The 23,604-nt window shown below is 56.5% G+C and overlaps 3 protein-coding genes across 6 annotated transcripts in view; 1 reads left to right on the forward strand and 2 right to left on the reverse strand.

Annotated features, from left to right (window-relative positions):
* MGRN1 (mahogunin ring finger 1) overlaps positions 1 to 7,028 on the reverse strand; it is a 57,356-nt gene extending 50,328 nt beyond the window's left edge. For both annotated transcript variants that reach the window (XM_075719195.1, XM_075719194.1), the window contains exon 1: positions 6,941 to 7,028. In XM_075719195.1, coding sequence (XP_075575310.1) covers positions 6,941 to 7,028 — 88 coding nt within the window. The remainder of the gene's footprint in view (positions 1 to 6,940) is intronic.
* HMOX2 (heme oxygenase 2) overlaps positions 1 to 23,604 on the reverse strand; it is an 86,041-nt gene that overhangs the window by 21,421 nt on the left and 41,016 nt on the right. The window lies entirely within an intron of this gene.
* On the forward strand, positions 13,523 to 22,053 carry UBALD1 (UBA like domain containing 1). Of its 2 annotated transcripts, XM_075718302.1 has the most exons (4): positions 13,523 to 13,653; positions 18,121 to 18,372; positions 19,774 to 19,833; positions 20,932 to 22,053. In XM_075718302.1, the coding sequence occupies exons 1-4, from the start codon at positions 13,546 to 13,548 to the stop codon at positions 21,250 to 21,252; spliced, it is 741 nt and encodes a 246-aa protein (XP_075574417.1). In that variant the 5' UTR covers positions 13,523 to 13,545; the 3' UTR covers positions 21,253 to 22,053. The 2 variants fall into 2 exon arrangements, with proteins under 2 accessions (XP_075574417.1, XP_075574416.1); XM_075718301.1 differs by lacking the exon at positions 18,121 to 18,372 and having other exon boundaries at positions 13,545 to 13,653.

A 23,604-nucleotide genomic window follows, 5' to 3' on the forward strand; every position in this document is an offset into this window, starting at 1 on the left:
AGCATAAAATTTGTTTGAAAACGAGTCATTACAGAAGCAGAAACTAATCATCTGAATGGTTATGGAGGCATTACGGAAGGATTTGCAGTCCCTCTAGCTAGGAGCAAGCATGATTTACTCTGAAATGGAAGGGTTTTCATGAATGGCTCTATTTTTTCCATAAAGGCTTTTTTCCTTTATGCTTCAAGAAAGGCTCTTCTTACTCTGCACAGATGGTAGTGCTCAGCTACTGCTGAGCTCAGCTTACAAGCATCCAGATGTTTATATTATAGAAACACGTCCTTCTTTCCAGATACAACAATCAACTTCAGCACAGGTCCAGAATCTACCTAGAATCTGTCCTATAGAATCAGCATAACAAAATGTAGGTGCTCCAAATGACAGGCAACCTTTTCCCACCCCTCCCAGGAGCAACAAATTAAAAAGCTAATCTGCATATAATCCCCAAGCACAGCTAGCTTGATACAGCCTCTCCACCTGAGATACACTGCTGTGGTTTATGCTTATACTAAGGTTCAGAAAAGTGTGACGAACACTGGGGTTTAGGAATAGATTTCACATTTTACATGGGTCAAGTAGGATTGTGTTTTGGAGCATTTTATCTGATTAACTGTGAAGACAACGCTTGTGCAGGATATCTCAGTCCCACAGCAGCTCATTAGCTGGGAACAGTCAGACAGCTCCCTCGTATCCCATGAACAAGAAATCCTGGGGCTCAACTCACCTCGGTAAACCTGTATTCCACAAACTCGGAGCAGAGCTTTTTTTGTGGAAGAAGTTCTGCATCCCACATGCAGGGGATGCAGAGCCCCAGCAGGCGAAGACTGCTCGCCACCACTGAAACCCCGCGCATGTGGGAGCCAGCTGTCCATGGGAGCATTGCCAGGCAGACTCTCCAGCACCTTAGGATGAAAAGGTCTCTCATACAGCTGGAACGACACTGAGACACAAAACTAGCATGTTCAAGGCACCACACTGTCTTTGCTCCACTAAGAACTATGTTTGGGGTCTCTAACAAATTGTTAGGATTTCTCACAAATACACACTACCCCCTGCAACACAGCAGCACTTATCTAACTGGAAATCACAGCTTCAATTCCACGTTCAGACTGAAGGCTCCCTTCATCTTCTTGCTAAGTCACCTCCTGCAACATGAAGGAGGGGTTTTTTTTTTCCCAGAGGAACTTCCTTCACGACCAAACAAGAAACATAGTGCCAGTCACAAAAAGCACAAGGAAAATCACTTTGAGGAGCTCAGAGGGGAATATACTGGTGAGAACACCCCTGGGCTCTGCCAGTGCTGCTACGGATACAAAAGCCACCGCGTACACAAGGTCTCAACAGCAAAACTAACAAACAAGCTGTCTTTATGAATTTATAACACAGTTTTTAGCAGCTAAAAAAAGATATTCTATTGCAAGCTTTCAGAAACCAGTTGCTACAACAACGCATTAAGTTCAGAGCTCTTAAGGTAAGACCAAAGCTATGCATTATTCCTCTTAACCACTGTCACAAGCAACTCAAGAGTTTTCCCAAGTTGGAGACAAAATGCTTTAAGAAAATGCTTCTGTAAATATCACACCAAGGACTAAAGGGACAAAGAAACGTCAAGAAGGAAAAAAAATTAAGTATCCTCTTTCCCAGTCACTGTAATGTCCATACATCTAGCACAAGACTGATAGGATTTTTAGTGTCTCTAAAAGGCTTGTATATATTTTCTATGCATTAAAATCCTGCTGCAGCTCCACCTCTATTTCCAGCTCCATTACAAAGACAGCTTTAGGATTTTAGCCAGACTACCATGCCTCTTGAACCCTGTTCCCGATGTCCCCCCAGCCTATAGAACAACCTTGACCTACCTCACGCAGGTATTGCAAGGCCAGCTTTACACAGAGCTCTGTAGCTATGGACACAAGGGGGATGCACCATCCTCCTTGGCAAGAAAAAAAGAAAAGCAAAAAATCTTTGGATTAACCCTCCACAGAACTGCTACAAACAGAAATCCTCCAGGAAAATGCAGCGACACGTTTACAAGGAAAGAATCATACACAAATAAACAAGGATGGAATATGAGAAAAATGCCAGAGCAAAGAAAAACTGTGGCTTTACTTCCCCAGAGTAAATCAGCACAAACCATAGGAGAGCATTAGATAAAAGAGAACACAAACAGGTGACACTGCTAAGGTAGATGAAGTACAAGCAGCGGTTGTAAGAGAAGTTGTTGTGGTGGAAAACTTTACAGTGGCTGAAAAAAACACCACTGGGACGCCCAGAATGGCCAAGTCTGACTCATTAGTTTGTCCCACGCAAAACCAAACTGGAACCCAAGGTTTCTCCAAGGCATCAAATGACACCAAACTACTTAACATTTAGTCCAACATGGCGGTGGAGTTTTATTATCATAGATGCACCAGCATTAAGCACCAGACTGCTCCAGCCATAATTACTTCTCCCTAACCCTAACCCAGCGTCCTAATCCCACGACCATGCAAACCCAACACATGGATGTGATGCACGAGGGACACACTGGCAGGGGACACAACACCCTACAACAGCCAGGAGCACAGAGTCAACTACACAACTGTAGCCCCATCAAAACAAGGGCTGTATCATACCATGTTCATTAACAGAAAGCAATCAGATGTCCATTTAGGCTTCTCACCATTATTAGAATTAATAGTGAAGTGACAGAAATTGAGCCCTTTTTAATTACTCAGCCAGACACTCACCACCACGGCATGCTGAGGGACGGACTGACAGCACAGTCCTAGACACAGCCTGAGCCTGAACCAGCACCGCAGCTGGATGAGGCCATCTCTCCTTCCACTTCACCCATCCCTGTTGGGCCACCAAAAGCAATCACATACCAAACAGGAATGTGGCTCTGAGATGGGTTAAATATAATCCAGCAACAAACAAGTAGCAAAAGCAATAGCTTTTGACCCATGAGCGCTCCAGTCTGGTGCTCGTGAGTAGCTGGGGAGAAGGCAGGAAGGGAATGCTCCAGTCAACGGCAGGTGATGGTGGCCGTCACCAGCAGGGTTAGGCTGAAACCCCAACAAAACTACAGCAGGAGTAACGGAGACAACTGCTCTGCTGTGCTTTGTGGAGAGGGTGAGGAAGGAAACCTATGTGTGAAATACAGGAACGTATTTCTGTCTTGACACTGTCACAGTACACATGACTTACAAGCAGAGAACAAGATGATGGACTGAGTACTCTTTTATTTAAAACCGCTCTTTCTTTGATTAAAGCATCATTTCCAAACAACAAAGCAGTTCAGCTTCAGAGAGGAGTAATCTGCCTCCTTTTTTTCCTCCCAAAAATGTCCAGGGAATTCTCTTTCAAAAGCCTACTCCAGAGGAGAAAAGCCATCTCAAGGGCACGTGCTCCCTGCCCTGCTCCACATTGCAGATGAGCTCACTGGAACAAGAGATGAGCTGACGAAGGAGCTGCGGAAAACACTGGTGCATTGCTGACTGGTTGCTAAAGCAATAGGGGCATCATGAGACTGCATGCAAGAACACGGATTGTTTTACTGCTTCAAGCACAGAAGCACAGCGAGGATCATGACTGCTCCTTGTGATTACCCATTTTTAGCCTGTTTCATGGGGGCACTAATTCTTCTTGTACAAACTGAGCCCTTCTCCAACCCCCTTCCAACTGGTCAGGCATCTGCAATGCCAGCACAGTCTCCATAAAGCAAGCAAGAAAGGTTGAAAGGTACCGGTGCAGAGAAGGGAACTGGGTGCTACCTTACATCATTTCAGCAGCCTCAGCCCCCCAGATGCAGGAGGGGAAATGCAGATGATCCATACACAGAAGCTTGGGGAAATAAGCAGGGCATTTTCAGAGCATTTCTGACTACAAAACTGCATACCAGTTGCAACAAAGCTGTTAAATGATCTGTGGATGCCTCACTAGAGGCTCTGTCTCATGAGGATCAAGGTAGATTCCACAACAACCTGCTCAATCCTCCACAGACCACGTGACTGACCCAGCAATAACCACATCAAAAGTCAATAAACAAGAACTGAATATTCACCACTGCATTTGCAAACAGCTGTGACTCAACAAGGTGCCGTCACTTTGTACAACCTGGTAAAGTAATCGTGTTCCTTTTCACAGGCAGGCTGACATACTGCTTAAATTACAGTCAGAACACCTGTATTTTGTGTTTATTTCCTCGCACAACATGTCCTTCTTGTGAGGTGGTGTATTTGTTCCAGAACGCAAGTCCGCATCCTTCAAACTGACGCAAACCATGGACGGCAGCTGACCAGAGCCGCAGCAGCTTACCCAGACACTCACAGTAAGTCAAGATCTGCTTAAACCAGAGACTCAGAGGGGAAGAATGTAAAAGGTGACAGACAGCCCTCAGTGCTGCACAAGACTCCAGCAGATGGGTAACCTCAGGTAACACTCTCTCACCGCATCTTCCAGCCTTTCGGGGCAATCTCTGAGCACCCAGGAGACTGCCTGCATGTCAGGCTAACACTCCAGTGCACACATTCAAACATCTAACACAGCTGATGGAAAACTGTCTTCTTCCAGTTAGGAAGGCAGTAGCAGCACAGGGCTCACAGTGACAGTGTCAAGTTAGAAATAATTAGCAACTGTTTAGCCTAAGAACTTTTTGTACTACTTCCAGCTTGCTTCCTGAAATCAAATAAAACCATACACACTCGCTTCCAGTCATCTTCACTGTCAGGTTTTGTACCAGTAATAGCCAATCTTTCCAGCCCCAAGACAAACACACTTAGGATTGTAGGACCAGAAGGGACAGTGTCCTTCTGAACGCACTCCACCTGAAGAAGGGAGGCGGGGTTGTCATCCTAACAGCCCTTATTGTTCTGGTGTTTAGTAACCTTCCTTGAACCTCCACCTTAGAAGTGTTTATGACCTCTTCTTCTGCCTAGAATGATCTTGAGCTTGAACAGCTCTTCTCCCTTCCTGAAGTCAAGAGGATCCTTGTTAGATAAACCTGAAGAAGGCAAAAAGAAAGGCCTAACCTAAAGCCATTATGCTTTCAGAAAGAACACAAGCAAGTGCAACAGAAAATTAATTAACAAGCATCTAATTGTATCTAAAGCCTTTAAAAGAAATACCAATGTTGTTCTTTAATCAGCTGCTTGAAAGCATTGGCTGTTCAGTTTTACAAGGGAGGTACCACATGTGGAACGCTCTTTGGCAGCATCTAGGTCAACAGACCCCTTCCAGGGTGCATGTGAACATACAAACCCAACCTCACATGTGCGATGGGCTTACCTTGGCAAGCACACTGGCTAAAACCCAACACACCATTAAATTCCAGTCTGGGTAATTACAACAGTACAGAAACAACAGGATGATGATTTGAAAGAAGCAGTTTAATGTTCATTGCATATGGTTGTTATAATGAATCCAGTCCATATCTAAAATCCTGCCTAAGTGTCAACAGAAATTAGGTGCAACCTCTAGGCTGTAAGAAAATTGCCTGTAGGGCCCATGGTACCACAGCTGCAGCTCAGCAGGCAGCTCACGTCCACCCAGTCTCCCACACTGGGAAAGCCCCCCAGCCACCCAAGGGACATGCAGAGTCCTGCTGTAACCTAGCAGTGACATTTGCCTTTCCTTGCAGTCCAAGAAACTAGTTCTCACCCCCCTAAAAAAGCAGGTTAGATTTTCTAACAGAGCGGAAGAATTTTTCTATTTTTCTGGGCAGGTTTCCCCTTTCCGCCTCCTCCACACCACCGTTCTTGCTGAAGGCCAACCTGCAACAAGACAAGGTGTGATGATGGCAGGACTCTATTTGAGAAGATCTTGCACCCCCTCCAAACAAAACGGGGGTACCTAGCTCCATCCATCACACGGCCCTGAGGATGTCACAGCCAGCAAGTCATCGGACGCACAAAGAACTTGAGTCTTTGAATGAAAAGGCTATGCTGCACCTGTACCCAAGAGTGAGAGAACCCAAACTGCTGCTCTGCAAATTCTTTAGCCTGCCTGGAAAAGCCCTAGCAGAACAGAAACTTAGAAAAATTTGGAAGCAAATAGATACTGTAGGAGAAAAGAACATCTGAATTTCCCTGATAACTTGTTTTGTGAGAAGAATAAATAAAACTCTTTAAACAAGTTAAACCAGGCCAATCTCAAAAGCCAGCCTAAGACAAGGTGAGTCACGGGCTCATCCCAACTTCACAAAAGTGGCACTGCTGACAGTGCTCTCTAAGTTTTCAGAACATCGCCCTTTGGAAGACAAATACCCGTGTAGGCCATGTCAGTCCAACAGCTCCCAGGTGAGAACCACTGCCATTTTAAGGAGCTAAAGAAGGTTGCCATGTGGAAATTTTTCCATCCTGTATTCCACCAGATCTGATTTTCCTTCCACGTCTCCACTGAACTCTGCCGTCACTTCCTCGTTACCATCAGGAGATGCCCCACTTGCCGCAGACCAATGACTTGCTGCAGTCGCATTTCCAGAGTGGAAAAGCAAAGCCTTGCTCACCCACCATGACCCACCAGGACCAAAGGGCAGCGACTGGGCCGGGTGGCCATGGACACTGACAGAGGGACGGGCAGACTCCTTAAGCGTTAGATTCACGGCACAGGGCCCTCCTGCATCCTTACACTTCAGCCAAACAGGGCACGGAGACGGCCTTATACCGTAGGTTTAGCCCAAGAAGATACATCCATCAGCTCTCTCCACTATGGAGGCCCCGAAACCGGGCGGGCAGGGCCCTGAGCACAGCCGCAGCCAGCGCCAGCCCCGGGCCCCGCTCGGCCCCGGCCGGTGACGGGCACTCCCGCAGCCCCTTCCCCTGAGGACCCCGCGGCCCGGCCGCCCCGGGACCGCCCCCCGCTACGCCTGTCTCCCTCGGGGCGGCCTGGGGGGCACCGGGCCCGGTGAAGGCCCGCCCCCCGTCCCCGGCGCTGAGGAGAGCGGCCCCGCGGCCCTCACCGGACTTGGGCGGATAGCGGTAGGCCGAGTTGGCCTGGATGTCGATGTCCTCCACGCCCGCGATGCGCCGGCTGAGCAGGGACCCCATGGCGGCCGCGGGCAGGGCGGGCCGGGGGACGCAGAGCAGAGCAGCGCGGCGGCGGCGAGCGGCCCGCACCCGCACCCGCACCCACGGCGGCGGCGGCGCGGGGCACGCCGGGAGAGCGAGTCCGCCCGCCCCGCGACTACAACTCCCGTCAGGCACCGCGGCAGCGCCTACCAACGGCGGGGGGGCGCGGAGGCGCGCGCCCCACAGCCCCTCCCGGGGCGCAGCGTGCGCTCTGCCGGCAGAGGGCGCTGCCATGCGGGGCCCGGGCCGGCGCTGCGGCGAGGCGGGGGGCGGGGGGGAGCGGGGCGGTGCACGGAGAATACCCGGGGATGCGCCTCGGATGGGGAAGCCCTTGGGAGCGAGCACAGCGATGCACGGAGGGGATGCCCAGGGACACACCCTGCACAGGTGCAAAGGCAAAGCAGGGAGAAGGAATTACGCTGAGGGTGCCCGGCTGGGGCAGCTCAGCCCCAGCTGGCTGTTTTGCTCAGCCCAGGGAATGATTAATCTGCTGGTAGATAGAATCATAAAATCATAGAATCATAGAATCGTTTAGGTTGGAAAAGACCTTTAAGATCATCAAGTCCAACCATTAACCTACACTACCAAGTCCACACTAAACCAATCAAGGGTAGACTAGACTAAACCATGTCCCAAAGTGCCACATCTACCCGTTTTTTGAACGCTTCCAGGGATGGGGACTCCACCACCTCTCTGGGCAGCCTGTTCCAATGCTTGACTACCCTTTCCATGAAGAAATTTTTCCTAATATCCAACCTAAACCTCCCCTGGTGCAGCTTGAGGCCATTTCCTCTTGTCCTATCGCTAACTACTTGGGAGAAGAGACCAACACCCACCTCACTACAACCTCCTTTCAGGTAGTTGTAGAGAGCAATAAGGTCACCCCTCAGCCTCCTTTTCTCCAGGCTAAACAACCCCAGTTCCCTCAGCCGCTCCTCATAAGGCCTGTGCTCCAGACCCTTCACCAGCCTTGTTGCCCTTCTCTGAACATGCTCCAGCACATCCATGTCTTTCTTGTATTGAGGGGCCCAAAACTGGACACAGTATTCCAGGTGCGGCCTCACCAGTGCTGAGTACAGGGGGGCAATCACCTCCCTGCTCCTGCTGGCCACACTATTCCTGATACAAGATACAGATGTTTTGTAGAAGAGCTTTGTGCAGCAACACCACAATCATCCCCACCAGCCTCCTTTCCCACTGCCTGGTGGGGACCAGGATGTGGCACTGGTGGTGCGTCCCCCCAGGCACGGCTGGGATGGGGGTGTGCGGGGAGTCTGCAGACCCTGTGGGCCAGTTGGGGTAGCTGTGCACCTCCCAGGAAGTTTGGCATGGGGATTCGTTATCTGGGCCAGTTCTCAGAGGTTGTACCTGCTCCCGGCTGAGGTTCGCTGCCAGCAGGAGAGGACGATTGGCCTCCCCAGCTGCAGGACCATGTGATATTCACATGGGGAAACCTCTCTTGGTTTCCTCCTCTCACAGACAATCCATGCAGGACAGCAAACGGAGGTGCCTGAGGTTCAGACTTGTGCCTTGTGCATGAGAGCAGGGGACGACTGAAGGCTGTCTTGCATGCGTGACACAACAGCCAGGAGGATGGAGTGGAGGAAAAGGCACAAAGGAGCCCCCACCAACGTCCCAACACCGAGCCCTGTCCCCTTTGGCACCAAGGTCTTGCAAAGGTGCAGGGAGGAGCACCCCAGGCTCACCTTGTTAAGGGAGGCACCTTCCTGCACACGCACAACAGACAGGCCCACGCTGCCAAGGAACTGGGTACCCAAATTCCCAGCAGTGGAGTTGGGGGATCCCCGGCAGACATGAAGGAGCTGAGGTGGCACATGCAATATCTCTTATATTGGCCTCGGGAGCAGGAGACCAGCAGGGGAAGAAGGCTGGAGTGCAGGGAGACAGGACATGGCAGAGAGCCAAGCCTGCCGGCACAGGAGGATTTTGTGATAGTGAGCAGGCAGTGGGTGGAATTTGCTGGCTGTAAACACAAACTAAAACACGCCCAGTAGGAATAAGCAAACAAACCTGCAGGGAAACATGCTTCCGGCTGGTTATTACCCTTGCAGTTGTTGTGACCACCCCAAGCATGGCAGCTCTGCGCCGGCTGGGCCGTACAAGGCACAGGCTGCAGGGGGAACTGGTGCTGGGGGTGAGGACAGAACAGGACCAGACCTTGTTCTGCTCCTTCCCATGGTGCAACAGAGCTGGGAAAGACAGGGAAAAGCCAGGGAACTAGCAACAGACGCATCCTACCGGCAAACCACAAGAGCTGGGTACCCTGCTCCTGGCCCAGGGGAGACTTGGGCTCTCCCTTGGCCATAACCGTACCTGGGCGCTGCCCACTGTGTCCCCCAGGATCCTGCTGGCACCTGAAGTGACAGCGCCTCTTGCTCAACCAGCCTCTTTGTGCAAGAGTTTCTCATAACAGAAATTGCACAGAGAGGGAGGAACGGAGCCTGCTAAGTGGCAAAGCAACACCCAGCCTGTGTGCGCTGCCCCAGAGCGTGTCCCGGCTCCAACCTGCCCGCGTGGGGAGCTTGGAGATGCTCAGTGCTGGAAACAAGCACCCGGGCAGTGAGTGCCCTGGCAGCAGCAGGCTGATGCAAAAAGCTCACAGTGCCAACAGGAGCCCCAGCCCAAGCAGGGTGAACCCGTAACCCCCACGGCCTCACCCTGCACACCAGCAGCCAACCTGGGGCTCAGGGCAGGAGCAGACCCGGCACAGCAAGGCTCAGCGGCTCCGTCTCCCTGTGCCATGCTGGGAACTGGTTGCCAACTGGTGGCCAGCTGGCTGTAAGCACAGGGGCAAAGCAGACCTGTGTTCGCAACAGGGCGAGGAGGGGAATTTGCACAGGGACAGAAGAAGATGACGAGTGTCCCTCTCCCTTCTCTCCTGCATCCTAAGCACCAAGAGCATCCTGCCCTTCCCCAGCCCAAGGAGGTGCCCAGGCTTCACCCCCTCTTGGCTTGCAACTGCCCCAAACCTGGCCTCTGAGCTTTTTGGGGACAGAACCAGCTGCCTTCCTTCTGCAGCAGCCCTTGCTGCTCACCAGGAGCCCAGCGCTGTGTGGGTTAAGAGGGGAAGCCAAGGGGAGAGCCAGCGTCCCGGCAAGCAGCGGGGCGCTGGCACTGCCGAGCGCCAGGGCTGCCCGGGGAAGTGGCCGCGGCGGGAGGTTTTTGTTCGTGCAAAACCTCCACCAGTGGGAAGGTCCCTCCCAGGCTGCACAGCTCTCCGGAGCTCGGAGGAAGTGGTCGGGCCCCTGGGGGGTTATTGTCAACTGGGAGGGCAGGGGCCTTTGCTGGAGAGTATCTTCCCCAGGGCCCTGCTTGGCGAGACGTATGTGACAGACAACTACAATAGCAGCGGCATGCCAGGGACGGGCTCAGCCCTTCCGCTCCAAACCCCCGGGCCCAGAGTGAGCAGAACTGAAGGGCAGCACCTCCAGCGGACGGCGGTGCCTTTACCCCTGCCCGGCCCAGGGGATGCGGACACTGGCACACACAGAGGCAGGATATTGCACCACTTGCCTCCAGCAGCGGGGCAGGGAGCTGGGCTGCCCTGCCAGCCCACATGTGGGGACCCAGCAGCACCACAGCCGCGTCCCGTGGGCCAGAGGAGCAGCAGCCCCCCAGCCTGCGGCACCGCAGTGGCTGCAAGAAGTGGCAATAGCCCCACAAACCCTGGTGGTGCCACCAGGCGTGGGTTTTGCAGGTGCAAACCCCTTCACCCTTTGGCTCCGGGCCCATATTTCCACCCCAGTGTGGTGCTGCCAGCCCTGGGACCTGCACCATGCTGAGGATGGAACGGGAGGAAGGCCATGAAGGCAGGAGGCCCTCCCTGACATCCCCCAAAGAGATGAAAACACTCCCACAAGGCAGGAGGGAGCCTGAAACTGCAGGTGCCATTATTGCACAGAATGAGAGCAGCCAAGCTGGGGAGGACCAGGGCAAAAATAGGCCAGGGCCTCTGCCCCCAGGACCCTGCAGAGCCCCAGGGGTGGTGAGGAAGCCTCAGCTCCTATGCTGCCTTCCAGCTCAGCTCTTTCCTGCTGGGCAAAATCCACCCAGGAAAACGTGAGCCTGGAGCCATTCTCCAGCATGAGCTGGAGAAGAGCAGCAGGATAGAGGAAGGATCCTTTGGCTGTGCGCCCACCTCCTCTGCCAGCTTTCAAGGCTCCCTACTGCTCGTTTGTACGCTCACCGTCACCATAAGTCGTGTCACTGTGTCCCAGACCCAGCTGGCATTCACTATATTGCACCTTCCTGCAAAACGCGGATGAAGGAGAAGTCTGAAACTGGACATGTTTCACACACATTTCTCCAGCTACCATGACCTGCCCTTCAGGAGTCTCCTTGGATGTCTCTGCCGGGGAGGCAGCTATGAGCATGCCTGTGTAAACAAGGAAGTATGTTTGCCTGCAAACCTTCCACTCACCGGAGCAGCTCATCCAAAGTCCAGCTGCTCAGGGGTTTATTACCCAGTGAAGCAAGTTGCTTTGTCTCAGTTGTCCCCTCCCCAGTGCTGTCACTCACTTTGTTTGTTGGGTACTTGTAAAACAACAATGTTCAGGAGCCCTGGAGACTACATGCAGAGTTACTCCTCGCCAGAAGGAGTGGCGAGCCTGTGAACTTTGCCTCCCTAAACACTGCCCTGCTCCAAAGGTCTTGCAACCCTCCCCAAAAGTTGGGCCAGGGCCAACCCTTCCCCCTTCAAAAATCAGACTGCAAGGTTTCTAAAAATGTCTGGTTCTCTCTGATTAAAATAATCCTTCAGGAGATTTGTTTTCCCAGCTGTATTTACACCTTGCTGGCTACAGATCTCTTGCCGCTTCCCTCTTGGGGTTGTCTTGACCTTATAAAAAAGAGTGGTCACCTCTGACGTGTCCCACTGCCACCATCATACAGCTGCACTCTCACTCCGATTTGGGCAGTGACATACATACAAGGAGGAGGAATCCCCTTGGCCCCAGCATCCTCCGAGGCCTGCAGTACTTTGCATAGTTACTAAAGGAGATATGGAAGACAGTTACCAGGTGGTCAGATTTGGAGAATACTGGGGCAATTTGCGTCTGAGCAGCAGAGGTTGCAAACCCCTCAGGTCAAATGTGTGACCTGCCTGAAGCTTCAGCCATTAATCCTCATGGCTCAGAAATACCTGCAGCTGTACACAAAATGCCAGCCAGGGTCAGAAGTGTTAGCGAACAAACTGCTCGTGGTGAGGCTAAGCCCCAACACAAATTGCAGGAAAGAGCCCAGAATCGCTCAGGAAAGGTGGAGGAGGCCGGGGACCTTTGCAAGCCCTGCGGAGCCAGTGGTTCCCTTCGTCTCGCCCCGCTTTTCCCTTGCTTTATTACCTCCCAGCCACTCAACCGCGTGTCCATGCCTGCTTATCGTTTCCTGGTACTTAGCAACACCATTGTGTCCCCCTTTGGCGCTGCAGCTCGGACGGCAGCGCCTGCCTGGCTGCATGCTTTCATCTGCTATGGCAATGTCCCGCTCTCAAAGGATCCTTTCATGCCACTGGGAGCCCCCCAGCACCTTCCAGAACTTTCCCCCGCTGCCGGCTCTCCTTTTACATCTCAGCAGCCATGCCAGCGGGGCATGGGGACGTTCTCCAGCCCACGGAGTAACGGGAGCAGGCCTGCGGCGGGGACTGGGCAACCCCGCATCCTTTATGGGGTGCACTGCCGGGGAGCCCTGGGCCAGGCCCGGGGCCAAGGGGCCGCCATCCTCCCCTCACCTCAGGCCCCGGGGTTGTGAGGCGGCGGCAGCTCCGGCCTGAGGCAGCTCCGAGCCAAGGTGCCCCCGCAGGCCGGGGGGCGGGGTGGGGTGGGGGGGCAGCGCAGGGCCTGCAGAGCACCCCCCCCCACCGCCGCCCGGTTAAACATTACCCGCGGGCCGGGCGCCACCGCCCGCCGGGGCCAAAGGGCAGCGGCGGCCCCGCCGCGGCCGTTACCGTTACCGCGCCCCCGCCCCGCGCGCAGCGGCCGCTCCCCGCACGTCAACAGGAAACCGCACGCGGCCGACTGTAAACACCGCCCGCGCCCCCCCGCCCGGCCCAGTGACCCGCCCCACCCCGGCCCCGGCCCGCCCCCGCCGCCCTCTGATTGGGGGCAGCGGCGTTGTTGACCATATACGGTCAGGTACTACCGAGCCGCGGGCGGCGGTTGGCCGGCCTGGCTCGTCACTCAACGCGCGCCGGCGCCCGGCGGCCGCTCCGCAAACAAAGCGGGGGCTGTCGGGAGTTGTAGTCCGGGCGGAGCCAAAGCGGCGCGGCGGCCGGGAGGGAGGGAACTACATCTCCCAGCGGCTCCCCGCGCTCCGCCCCTCCCCGCCCCGCCCCTGGCGGCCGTCGGCGGGGCTCGCCGGGCGCCGTGAGTCAGTGCCCAGTAAACATTGGCGTGAGCCGCGCCGGCTCCGCCATGGTGGCGGTGCCGTGAGGGCGGGGGGCGGCGCGGCGGGCTGGGCGCGGCGGCGGGGGGCCGGGGCCATGGACGAGCTCAAGCACCAGGTGATGATCAACCAGTTTGTGCTGGCGGCCGGTTGCGCCGCCGACCAGGCCAAGCAGCTGCTGCAGGCGGCCCACTGGCAGTTCGAGGTGAGGCCGCCGCCCCGGTACCGGCCCCGGCACCCCCGAGCGCTCGGGGCGGGTCCCCGCGTGGGGGGGGCGGCTGGGTGGGTTCGGGCAGCGCGGTGAGCCTGAGGCGCGCCCGGCCCGGCCCTGCGGGGCACGCTGCTGCCCCCCCCCCTCCCCCCCCGCCCCCCCCCCCCCGCGCGTCGGCGTGGGGAGCGTGGCGGGCGGCGCGTAGCGTGGGCCGCGCTCTGCCCCCGCGGTGGGCGCGGGGCGCGCGCGCGCGCGGCGGGGCAGGGCCGTGGTGTGCTCGCGTGGGGCGTGCTGCCCGCCCGCCCCGAGGGCGCAGCTGGCGGGGGCCGCACGCGGGAGGCAGGGAAAGAAGGAGCCACGGTGCGCGGGTGGGTGCAGAGCGAGGGCCCGCACCCCGCCTGGGCCCCGCTCCGGACCGCGGAAGGGCCGGGGGAGACGAGCCCTCCTCCCGCCCCACTGCCGGCTCCGGGCAGCGCTCCTCCCAGCCCACGCCCCCCCCCCCCCCCCCCGCCCCAGCCCCAACTCTCCCGCGTGGCCGTGGGCTGGAAAACCCCATCACAGCCTTTGCACCGTCCCTGCCTCGGAGCGTTTGAGTCCTCAGGCAGCCGTAGGAGAGGAGACTTTGTAGGTCAAAGCTTTTCTGGCTCTAGACACCTTTTCCTCTTGCTCGTGGGCAGGATACTCCGTGACATCGACAGCGGTTAACATCACGCATGGGGCTGGATTGCGGGTCGGGAGCCCCCCGGCAGCCTTTCCGGGCGCTCTGCTCCTCCAGAGATCCCCAGAGCTAAAGCGCAGGGAGCAAAGGGGGGAGGGCGGCAGCTGTAGCAAGCAAAGCTCTTTCTAAATAGGATTTTTTTTTTCTTTTCCTTCTGCAGCCCCAGCAGCTCTCTAGTCTGGAGCTGATGGATTTGACGCTAATGGCACCTTTGTAATTGAAGTGACTGTTTTGTGATGCAGGAGGAGGTCTGAGTCAGTCTGGAGAGCAAGAGGCTCAGTTTGTATTCATCCCTGTGGCTAGGGCACGTCTCGTTCAGCACGCGGCGCAGCCCGGATGGGTGCGAGCGCCGCTGGCAGGCCTCCTAGACGTTATTCGGGGGTTGTTCTGTAACGTGATGGCTGTTGGATGGATCGGGCATGGAGGCAGTTCATTGCCGTGCGGTCACAGGATTTCCAGATGCTAAATCAGAGGCCAAGAGGCGTTCAAAGCCAAGCCATGCGTGGCCAAGGAGTGAGTGCGTGGGTGGGTGTGTGGGGACGGCTGGAAAGCCGAGCCAGCGTTCCCCTCTGCTGTGCCCGTTTAAGACCACGCTCCGCTGACGGGAGCGCCGTTGGCGGTGGCTGTGTTGCATGTGTAACATGCTCTGGGTTTTGTTTACTAATACAGTTTGGCAGTGGCCTTCTGGGACGGGCGGGATCCGCTTCCACCACCTCCGCGCGTGTCGCAGAAGAGCTGGGAACAGATGACAAAAGTTTAACTTTTCTTTCAAAAGGCATTTTGCAGAACTTTGCCACCGTTTGGTGAGTTGCACAAGTACTAACAGCCATCTCCTGCCGGCTTGGCACTCACATGACTCAGAGGAAGCTCAGCTGTAAACAAACGTGCTGCGATGAGCAGTTACCATGTTCCCACTCACTTTTGGTGCAACGGTCAGATAATTCCCTTTGCAAAATGGCCGCTGGGCATGCCTTCTTCGGGGAGCCGTGCTGGGGAGGCGTCGTCTCCTGACTCCAGCGTGCTCTCACCTCTTGCCTGTGATATTCTGAGGCTTTTGTTATTCTAGTGCGGTACCCATTTGCTGGCTGGCCTGCATCTGCAGCAAGTATAAATTGGTGGAGTTCAGGCAAGTTCAGTGCTAATTTGTGCTGCCTTCACTCATAGTCTCCTCGTATTCAAAGTGCTACTCCAGGGGCACAGTGTGAGTCGGAGCAACCCTGAGGACGTTGCTCCCGCCTGTGAGACCACTATGGGGAGAGGTGTTCCCAACAGCTGCAAGCTAGACGGCCCAGAGACAAGATGCCAGGAGCTAGGTTCTCCCAGCTTTGTGCCTCTGTCCTGGCCAGGGAGCTCTGGCACCCGTCTGCACTGCCCAGGACCTTTCCTACATGGGCATGCGCCCTGCTCACTGCTTGTCACAGCCAGACAGGGAGCAGGAGCCTGGGGTGTTGGGTCACCAGCAGGAGGGAGAAGGGAGGCTGCTGTGAAACACAGACAGGTTTGGGTTAGTAGGACGCTGATGTTTTGGGACTGCTTTCCTGGGCTGGGGCTGCTCTGGGGCCATTGTGGCTGGTGGGAGAGGATGTGGTGGGGGCTGCAGAGAGGGTTTGCTGTGCACCCTGGCAGACCAGGAGTTTGTCCGGGGGGAAGGAACATGATCCAGGACAGTGAGCAGGGCAGGAGGTCAGGAAACTGTTGGGGATACAGCTGCCTTCAATGTGGTGTGAGCTGATCAGAGCCTGTACCATACTCAGGGGCTTGACAAGCCATTTATTTTGCATCCCCTCCATCCCTGGGGAACGGGGCAGTTCATGGGTAGCATGTGGATCATCTCCTACTCATTGTGACTCTACTCCTGTTTCATAGAGACCCAGGGCAGGCTTTCTTGCAGCACACCCGGTGTAGTTTGCAGCTCTCGCAGTGCCATGAGCTCTTCCATGCTTCCAGGGACAGCCCTGATGGGTGCCAGCAGGGATGGCCATGCCAGCCCAGCCCACTAGCAGCTGGAGCAGTGCCATGACTGATCGGAGGGTGAGGTCTACAGGCTGAAGAAGGTGATTTGGAGTGTCTCTGGGTGAGGGCTGGCACTTGGCCGCCGGGGTCGCAGGTGCTGGCAGTTTGGGAGAAGCCAGGGAGGGCAGCAGGTACCTCCACCATGGCTGGAACCCAGCAGGCTACTTGGGAGACAGGTCAGAGTTTGCAGAGTCTCATGTTGGGCTGGGCTGAGCAGTGGCTCGGGCTCATTCCCAGGCAGATGAATAGTAATTGGCTTTGTTATACCCTGATTGCCCCTGGGGCTGCTTGGGAAGGATAAGAAGACATCAGCTTTAAAAAAACCACCCATTCCTTCCTTTTTCCTGGTGCTAAGTGTCGTGTCTCTGTTCAGTGTAATGAGGTTGTGTGTGGGGAACAAGAGGAGGAGCAGGTGTCTGGCTCTGCCCGCTGTGTCCATGGTTGGATTTCCACTTCCTCTTCTGATTTATTTATGTTTTATCGAGCCCCTTTCCCTTTCCTTTGTGGCTCAAGGGCAGGGTGCCCCCAGGGCTGCTCTAGCACCATGCGCTCCCTGCTGCCGGATCCCCTGTGCTGGCATCTGATCCCCTGCGCTGGCAGTGGCTGCAGCTCACGCATGCAGCTAGGAGCAGCTGCAAGTGCAGCTTGGGCAGTGGTGGGCAGGGGATCAAACAGCACCTGGGGACCTGCCTGAGCAGCTGCACAGAGCTGAGTATCCCATTCCTCCAGACTGAGCTTGCTCTGCTCAGCACCCAGGTCTACTTGCATTCATCTCCCCACCTGGCCCCTGCAGCTGTTCTCCCTCTGACTTGGTCACCACGGGTGCCTCTTGGCACCCTGGTAGGCTCTCTGTGTGATCTGCCTCTTGCAAACCTCCTGTTTTTGCATCCGGGGGGGGATGCGGTGGCTTGGTCGCGTGCCGATTGTGGCCAGACTGTGGGTGTGGGGCTGCCCTGCTCCCAGTCACACCCAGGGCAACATGGGCAGTGGGGCCTTTGGTTCAGGGTCAGGGCTGAGCTGTGGCTCAGGCTCCTTCTCAAGCAGAGGAGGCTTTGCTGTTGCACCACTTGCCCCTAGCACTTGTGACACTGGCTGGAGACCAGGCGGCATCAGCAGCTTTGGTTACATGTGTGGCCCTGGCACCCTGTGCCACCGAGGGGATGGGTGCGTGGGCCTCTCACCTGTCTGGGTTGGGGCTGCTGTAGGTCCTGGGTCCCTTGGGAGGTGGCAGCCATTCCCTGCAGCTGGAGGGAGGTGGGTGGTGGGCCTTGTGGTGGGTAGAGGGGTTGCTTCTGCTGTGCTTGGAAAGGGGCAGATGGAGGGGAGGAGACACAGCGTTTTAGGCAGAGGGGGCTGCGACTATGGAGTGCTTCCCCTGCCCAGGTCATGGCTTTCATCCCAGTGCCGGCAAGGATCGTTGGAGACGGGGACAGCAGGGACCTTCTCTGCCCATGTCTGCCAATGGCACAGTCTCAGATACGAGGTCACTTGGAAAACAGGAGCGCAGAGCATATTTAATCAGCTTATGGTATCTGGCTGTGCCCACACCTCTGCCTGTGCTTCCCGTTTGCTGTTTCCCCCCCTTTCTTATCACGGTCCTTTCTGTCTGAGCAATAGGGCCTGTGGGTGTTGACATCGGACCTCACCCAGGACGAAGGGTAGCGTGGTGACGGGGGTGTCGCTGCCTCAGCAGTGTCTGTGTCTCCGTTGTCCATTTCCTTAATTCACAGACGTGTGCTGGCCTGTTCAGAGCTGGTCTCCAAGGCCACAGACCTTCATCCTGCTGTATGGCTGTTGCTGAAATCCAGTGCGTCCTGCCCATGGTCGCAGCCTGGCTGGGTGCAGGGTTCGGGTACTGTGTTATTAAACACAGAGAAATGCAGCTATCGTGGGGAAGAGCCTTGCCAGCCCAGCTATTGCATGCTCCCCCTGAGGTCCGGGAACTGCCAGACTCTACAGCAGCAATTGCTTCGCCCACCCAGGTCTGGATTATTGTTTGCAGATATTGATCCTGACTGCCACCTGGTCTTGCCAGTAGTTTACCCCCCTTTAGCCAGGAAACCATGAACCCCACTGCAAGCAGCTGGTACCAGCTCCCCAGCGGTGCAAGTGCAGACCCTTCACCGGGCCTGCCAGCCTGGGTGTTTTGGGGAGGAATAGTTTTCCATCAGACCAGTAAGCTGAGCTGATTTGTTCATCCCATCCCTGGGTGTGACACAGGAGTGTGCAGCTGTGGGCACTGGGATGAGGAGTGTCTGTGGTGGTAGGACTGTGGCTGCTGCAGTCGTGCAGGGTTTAGTACAACCTGCCTCTGCTTTTTCCAGATTTTTCTGCCTTTTTTGTTTTGTTTTTAGCAGCTTGGGTAACCCCAATCACTGGCTTGCAGGAAGGGAGCAAAGTCTCGGGTGGTGTGGCAGTGCCTGGCTGCAGCCCCGGGCCTTGCGCCCCAGCTTGTAGACCTGCAGGCCAGGGTGCCCCTGGGGAGGGGGTTGATGGGGAGGGCTTTTCCTCCAACCAGAACTGAATCCAAACCAATTCTTTAACACTTCTATCAAGTCTGATCTACAACTGAATCAAAACATTGTTTTCTAGCCCTAACTTAGCTACAGCCTGGCACAGGAGTCAGCTTCACCATTGCCAGTCCTGCATCAGCCCAGTCCTGTGTGCCCCCATTCCTCCCAGACCTGGGCTGGGTGTCTCCCCTCCTGGCCAGCTTGTGCCGCCCCCAGCATTCCCTCCCTGCACTCCCCCCTTGTCATCTTGCATGCCTGTGGCATGTGACGTTTACCAGATTATTACTGGTCTGAACTGGAAGCTAACCAAAATGATGTCAGTCATAACTGTACCCTGCCTGTGACAGGATTGGAAATGCTCTGGTATATGGGATGGGCTAGCTGTTGCAGCCCCAGTCCTGGGGATCTCCTGGCATGAATATGGTGACCATGATCTTGCCCTGTTAAGGATGCACATCTAGCCAGTTCCCGCTGGGCTTCCCCTGCTGGGTTTGGATTTGGTTTCCCTCATCTCCCTGCATGCAGCGGTTGTGGAACATCGCCGTGAGTTGTGAAATGCCTGCCGGCGCCTGCTTCAGCAGTGGCTGCTTCTCAGCAACGAGCACAGTGATCCCAAATACATGTGATCCCTTCCTGCCTCGGTGCAAGCAGACGGCAGGCATGGGTTCCTGCTTGAGGATGTGGGAGCAGCTGTGTGCAGCACTTTCCCGTGCGGGCAAGGGGGCTGCGGGCATGGTCCAGCCCACCAGCAAACCAGGGCCTGTTTTGGATGCCCTGCTGTTGTGTGAAGGGATGAGGTTGGTGCCCAGTTTGTGTGCTGGTGGTAATGTCCTCTTCCTCTTTTTTTTTCCCTTTTTTTTTTTTTTCCAGACTGCTCTCAGTGCTTTTTTCCAAGAAACAAACATCCCCTACAGCCACCACCATCAGATGGTAAGTGCTTTCCCACCTCTCCAGCGCTTGCCTGGGGCACAGCACCAGCTGGCGGGTGCTTTGGGCTCTTGCTGATGCCCAGCTCGCTGCTTCACAGCTCCAGGAGTGCCGGCAAGGAGGTCTGGTTGGGTGCTGCCAGACCTGCCTGCCAAGGAAGGTTTTCCTGGACAGCAGCCGGGAGTGGCATAGTCTGTCCTATGCAGTGGGACAGTGGGTCTGGGAGTGCCCTCAGAACCCAAAGGGATTGGGGCTGCTCCTCAGAGAAGGATGGTCCAATGGAGGATGCTTTGGGCATGGCAAATGGTCCCGACCAGCCCCAACATGGCAGAGAGAGCCTGCGGGGCCCTGGAGCACTGGACCATTGTAGGCTGTGTAAACACGCACAGAGGTACATGCGCGCTGCCCAGCCACGCACACAAGTCCTCGTGTGCTCACTGGAGTGACTGAGCATGCAAACTTTTGCCCTGCTGGAGTGTGCCTCTAGTACAGCATGCTCATCTGGATGTGTATAAACACACAAGGGCATGCACGTGCATGGGTGCTGCCTGCCTCCGCTTTCTCCCAGCTGTCCCCAGACTCGGTCGCTTTAACTCTCGTGCTGTGGCAGCCCATAATCTGCCTGGGCAGATGTGTCTTAGGGATTTGCTGGCTGCCGTGCCCTCATTTGACCCCCTAGGACAATTGGGGATTTGGAGTGTGCAGTAAGCATGCAGAGCAAGTGCTCAGCAGGGCCTGAGCATGCCCTGTCTCCCATGGGGTGGGAGCTGAGCCTGAACCTTGTGCTTGCCAAGTCAGAAAGCTGCAGGCCCAGAGTGGCACCAGCGGGTCGTGGAGTAGAGGGGGTCCCCAACTTGGCTGGGCGCAAGAGAGGGCGCAGCGGGGTCCGGTCTGGGCCCTCTGATGGGAGCTCTCACCCCACAGCATTAGTCTTCATAACCTTAAATAACTGCTGCTTGCAGGCAGCATCGTCAGTAGAACAGGGGTCCAGGAGCTCCATGTGCTGCAGCACTGGGGGCAGAGGGGTCTTGTGCTGGGCCCTGGTGGGAGGCAGAAGGTGGAGACCACCCCCATGCCTGACCCTGTGTCTCCTTCCTGCAGATGTGCACTCCCGCCAACACGCCGGCCACGCCACCCAACTTCCCTGATGCCCTCACCATGTTCTCCCGCCTCAAGGCCTCCGAGAGCTTCAACAGCAGCAGCCCTGTGGCCTCCATGGCAACTTCCCCACCACCCCCAGCCCCGCCGCTGCCCCAGCACGGGGCCTTCAACCCTGCCTGGCCTGCGGCTTCACCCCCCAGCCAGCAGCAGAGTATGTGGACTCCGGCCCCCCCGGCACAGCCCGCGGGCTGGCCAGCCGCCGTCTCCCAGCAGGCCACGGCAGAACAGAAGGCCAACGTGACCATGGAGGCAGAGAGATGAGGTCGCGGCGGAGAGCAAACACAGCGGGGACCCCTGCGTATAAATATATATATATTTTTTCTTTTTTTCCCCCCTCCCCAAAGAGGAGAGGAACTCTGCTGCCAGGGTGTCTGGCAGCCGCTGAGACACATGAGCAAATAGCTGCCTTGCATGGGTTTGGTTTGAAGTAGTTTTTACTTGTCCTTGAGCTGAACGGAGCTCCCCAGAGACAGCAGGAGGCTGCGTGGGACGCAGGACCGGTGCCGGCCTCTGCCTGGGACCCCACCGCTCTCGGCGAGGGAGCACACCCTCCTCTTGGGACACCGGAATTTGCATGCGAGTGACATTTACGGAGGAGGTTCCTTCTTCACGGTCCCCTGGGCCATCCCACCAGGCAGAGTGGGTTGTGCCTGAGTGTTTTCCCCCCTCCCTCGGCCCCACTCAACTGGGTGGGGGGCAGCCGCCCCCCATGGCCTGTTTTTTGTAATGGGGGGAGAGAGCAAGGACTATTCCTGCTCAGCCGCAGCCTCCACCCCGCATGCGCCATGCTCGCTGGTAAGCAGGGCTGGGGGACGCTGGCTCCCAGGGAGGCGCCTAGCCCCTCGCCCTGGTGATGGGGAGCAGGGGGTGAGCCATGGGGCTGGGCCAGCACACCCTCCCCTTGCCCTCCTGGGATGGTGTTTGCCCCGGGGCTGTTTGCATGACACAGTGTAACCCTAGAGACTGGGATTGTTTTTAACCCTTCTGTTCTTTTCTCCTGGCGGCTGAAAGTCTCTCCGGATGTGCCGCAGCCGCTTGCAATACATGCTCTTCCGCTTTGAACCCAGTGTCTTTGCTTCGTTTGCAGCAGTGGTGGGATGTGGGGAAGGTGGCCTGGGCCTGAGGTGTTGCAGGATCCCCTCTCTGAGTGGCTCTCGGCATGCTCTGCCTCCAAGCTGGGGCTGGCCGCCTCTCCACTGTATGTGTGCTGCTCCAAATACCCTGTCCCAGCCGTGCAGTGACTGCCAGCTGGCTTTGGCCAGGTGCATGCCAAGGCTCAGCCTCAGCAGAAGCCAGCTGGGCTCTGCCTGCTGCCTTACCACATCAGCTGTAGGTGTGAGACCCCAGCAGAGGCAGGCTGATGGCAGGGCTGTGGGGAGCCCTTGGGCTGCCTGTGTGACACCCACAGGTCCTGGGTGTCTTACCGGGACTGGCTCCTATCCCTTCTTTGCTGGATGGCAGGGGCCAGGTCCCTTGGAGGTTGCCATCCCTCTCCCTATGAAGCCATGCCCCTGCATCCCTGCACTCACCAGTCAATAATTAATTTCATCTCATATTTGTGTTGCTAAAATAAACACGGTAGGAGTGATGGTTTCACCCATGCTGCGTCTGGTACAGCCTCAGCAGAGGCTGGGAGCAAGAGCTGGAGCTGGTGCTGGCCCTTGTGAGCTTCCCTGTGCAGGGTTGTGCCAGAGCTGCGTGGTTCAGTCCTGTCCCACTGAGGTGGGGCATCTGGAGCGAGATGGGGCTGTGGGCCTCACGTCCTGCCTGCTGTGGCCTGAGCACATCAAGGCCAGTGTGGAGCCCTGCTGGGAGTGGGGATGGTCTGCGAGGCAGGGGCTGCATGGCATGGAGCCCACCCAGGGGAGAAACATAGAAGGGATCTGGCCTCAGGAGGCACCTGCCCATGGAACAGAAGCTGTGTGGACAGCTGGGTAGCGGGAAGGGGAGTCTGCCTGTGACTGTCCCAGGGCCACCAGCACCCTTGGGACTGGAAAATCTAGGGTCACACCACAGACCTGAACGTCTGGCTGATCAAAGAGAGCTCAGAGGGATGCGGCACAGCTCAAAAGTGTCAGGCTCTGGTTGCTGAGTCCCCAAGGATGCCCCATGTGCCCCCTCAAGCCCAGGGACCACACAGGAGAGGCAACAGGGGGGAGCATCTTTATGGCCTGTGGTGTTACCCTGCTGCAATGAGCAGCTACCAGGGCAGTGTGGTTCCCCACCCCGCCAGTCCCCTGGGGCCAGGCAGCACAGCCCTGGTGTGCCTGCCCTCCCCCCGGACCCCAATGCCATTTCACAGCCCCCTGGCTGGCTCAGACTCCTGCTGCCACTCATGGCAGCCTGCCACCGGCCCCCTGAGGAGCCCATCTTCATCCGCATGGCAGCACCTGCAATGCAGAAGGACAAACAGCTTTGCATGGGGCACAATTGCCCCAGGAGCGCTCAGCAGCAGCCTGAGCCTGGCATGGTTGGGCCAGTGGCCCCAGGGGACAACCGGTGCAGGCACTCACATGAGTACAGGGACACATACTGGCTGCCGTACTTGGGGGTGCGGCGCATCTTTGTGGTGTGCTGGCAGCAGGGCTGGGGGGTCTTGGTTGCTTTGGGGTG

This window comes from Pelecanus crispus, chromosome 11 (assembly GCF_030463565.1).
Source record: "Pelecanus crispus isolate bPelCri1 chromosome 11, bPelCri1.pri, whole genome shotgun sequence".
Classification (NCBI taxonomy): domain Eukaryota; kingdom Metazoa; phylum Chordata; class Aves; order Pelecaniformes; family Pelecanidae; genus Pelecanus; species Pelecanus crispus.

What these genes read in the sequence shown, in the direction of transcription:
- UBALD1 (XM_075718302.1), top strand. Translation starts at nt 13,546, where the DNA reads ATGGACGAGCTCAAGCACCAGGTGATGATCAACCAGTTTGTGCTGGCG. An exon ending in CGGCCCACTGGCAGTTCGAG is followed by an intron (nt 13,654 to 18,120) that starts GTGAGGCCGCCG and finishes CTTAATTCACAG; the next exon opens with ACGTGTGCTGGCCTGTTCAG. An exon ending in ACAGCCACCACCATCAGATG is followed by an intron (nt 19,834 to 20,931) that starts GTAAGTGCTTTC and finishes TCCTTCCTGCAG; the next exon opens with ATGTGCACTCCCGCCAACAC.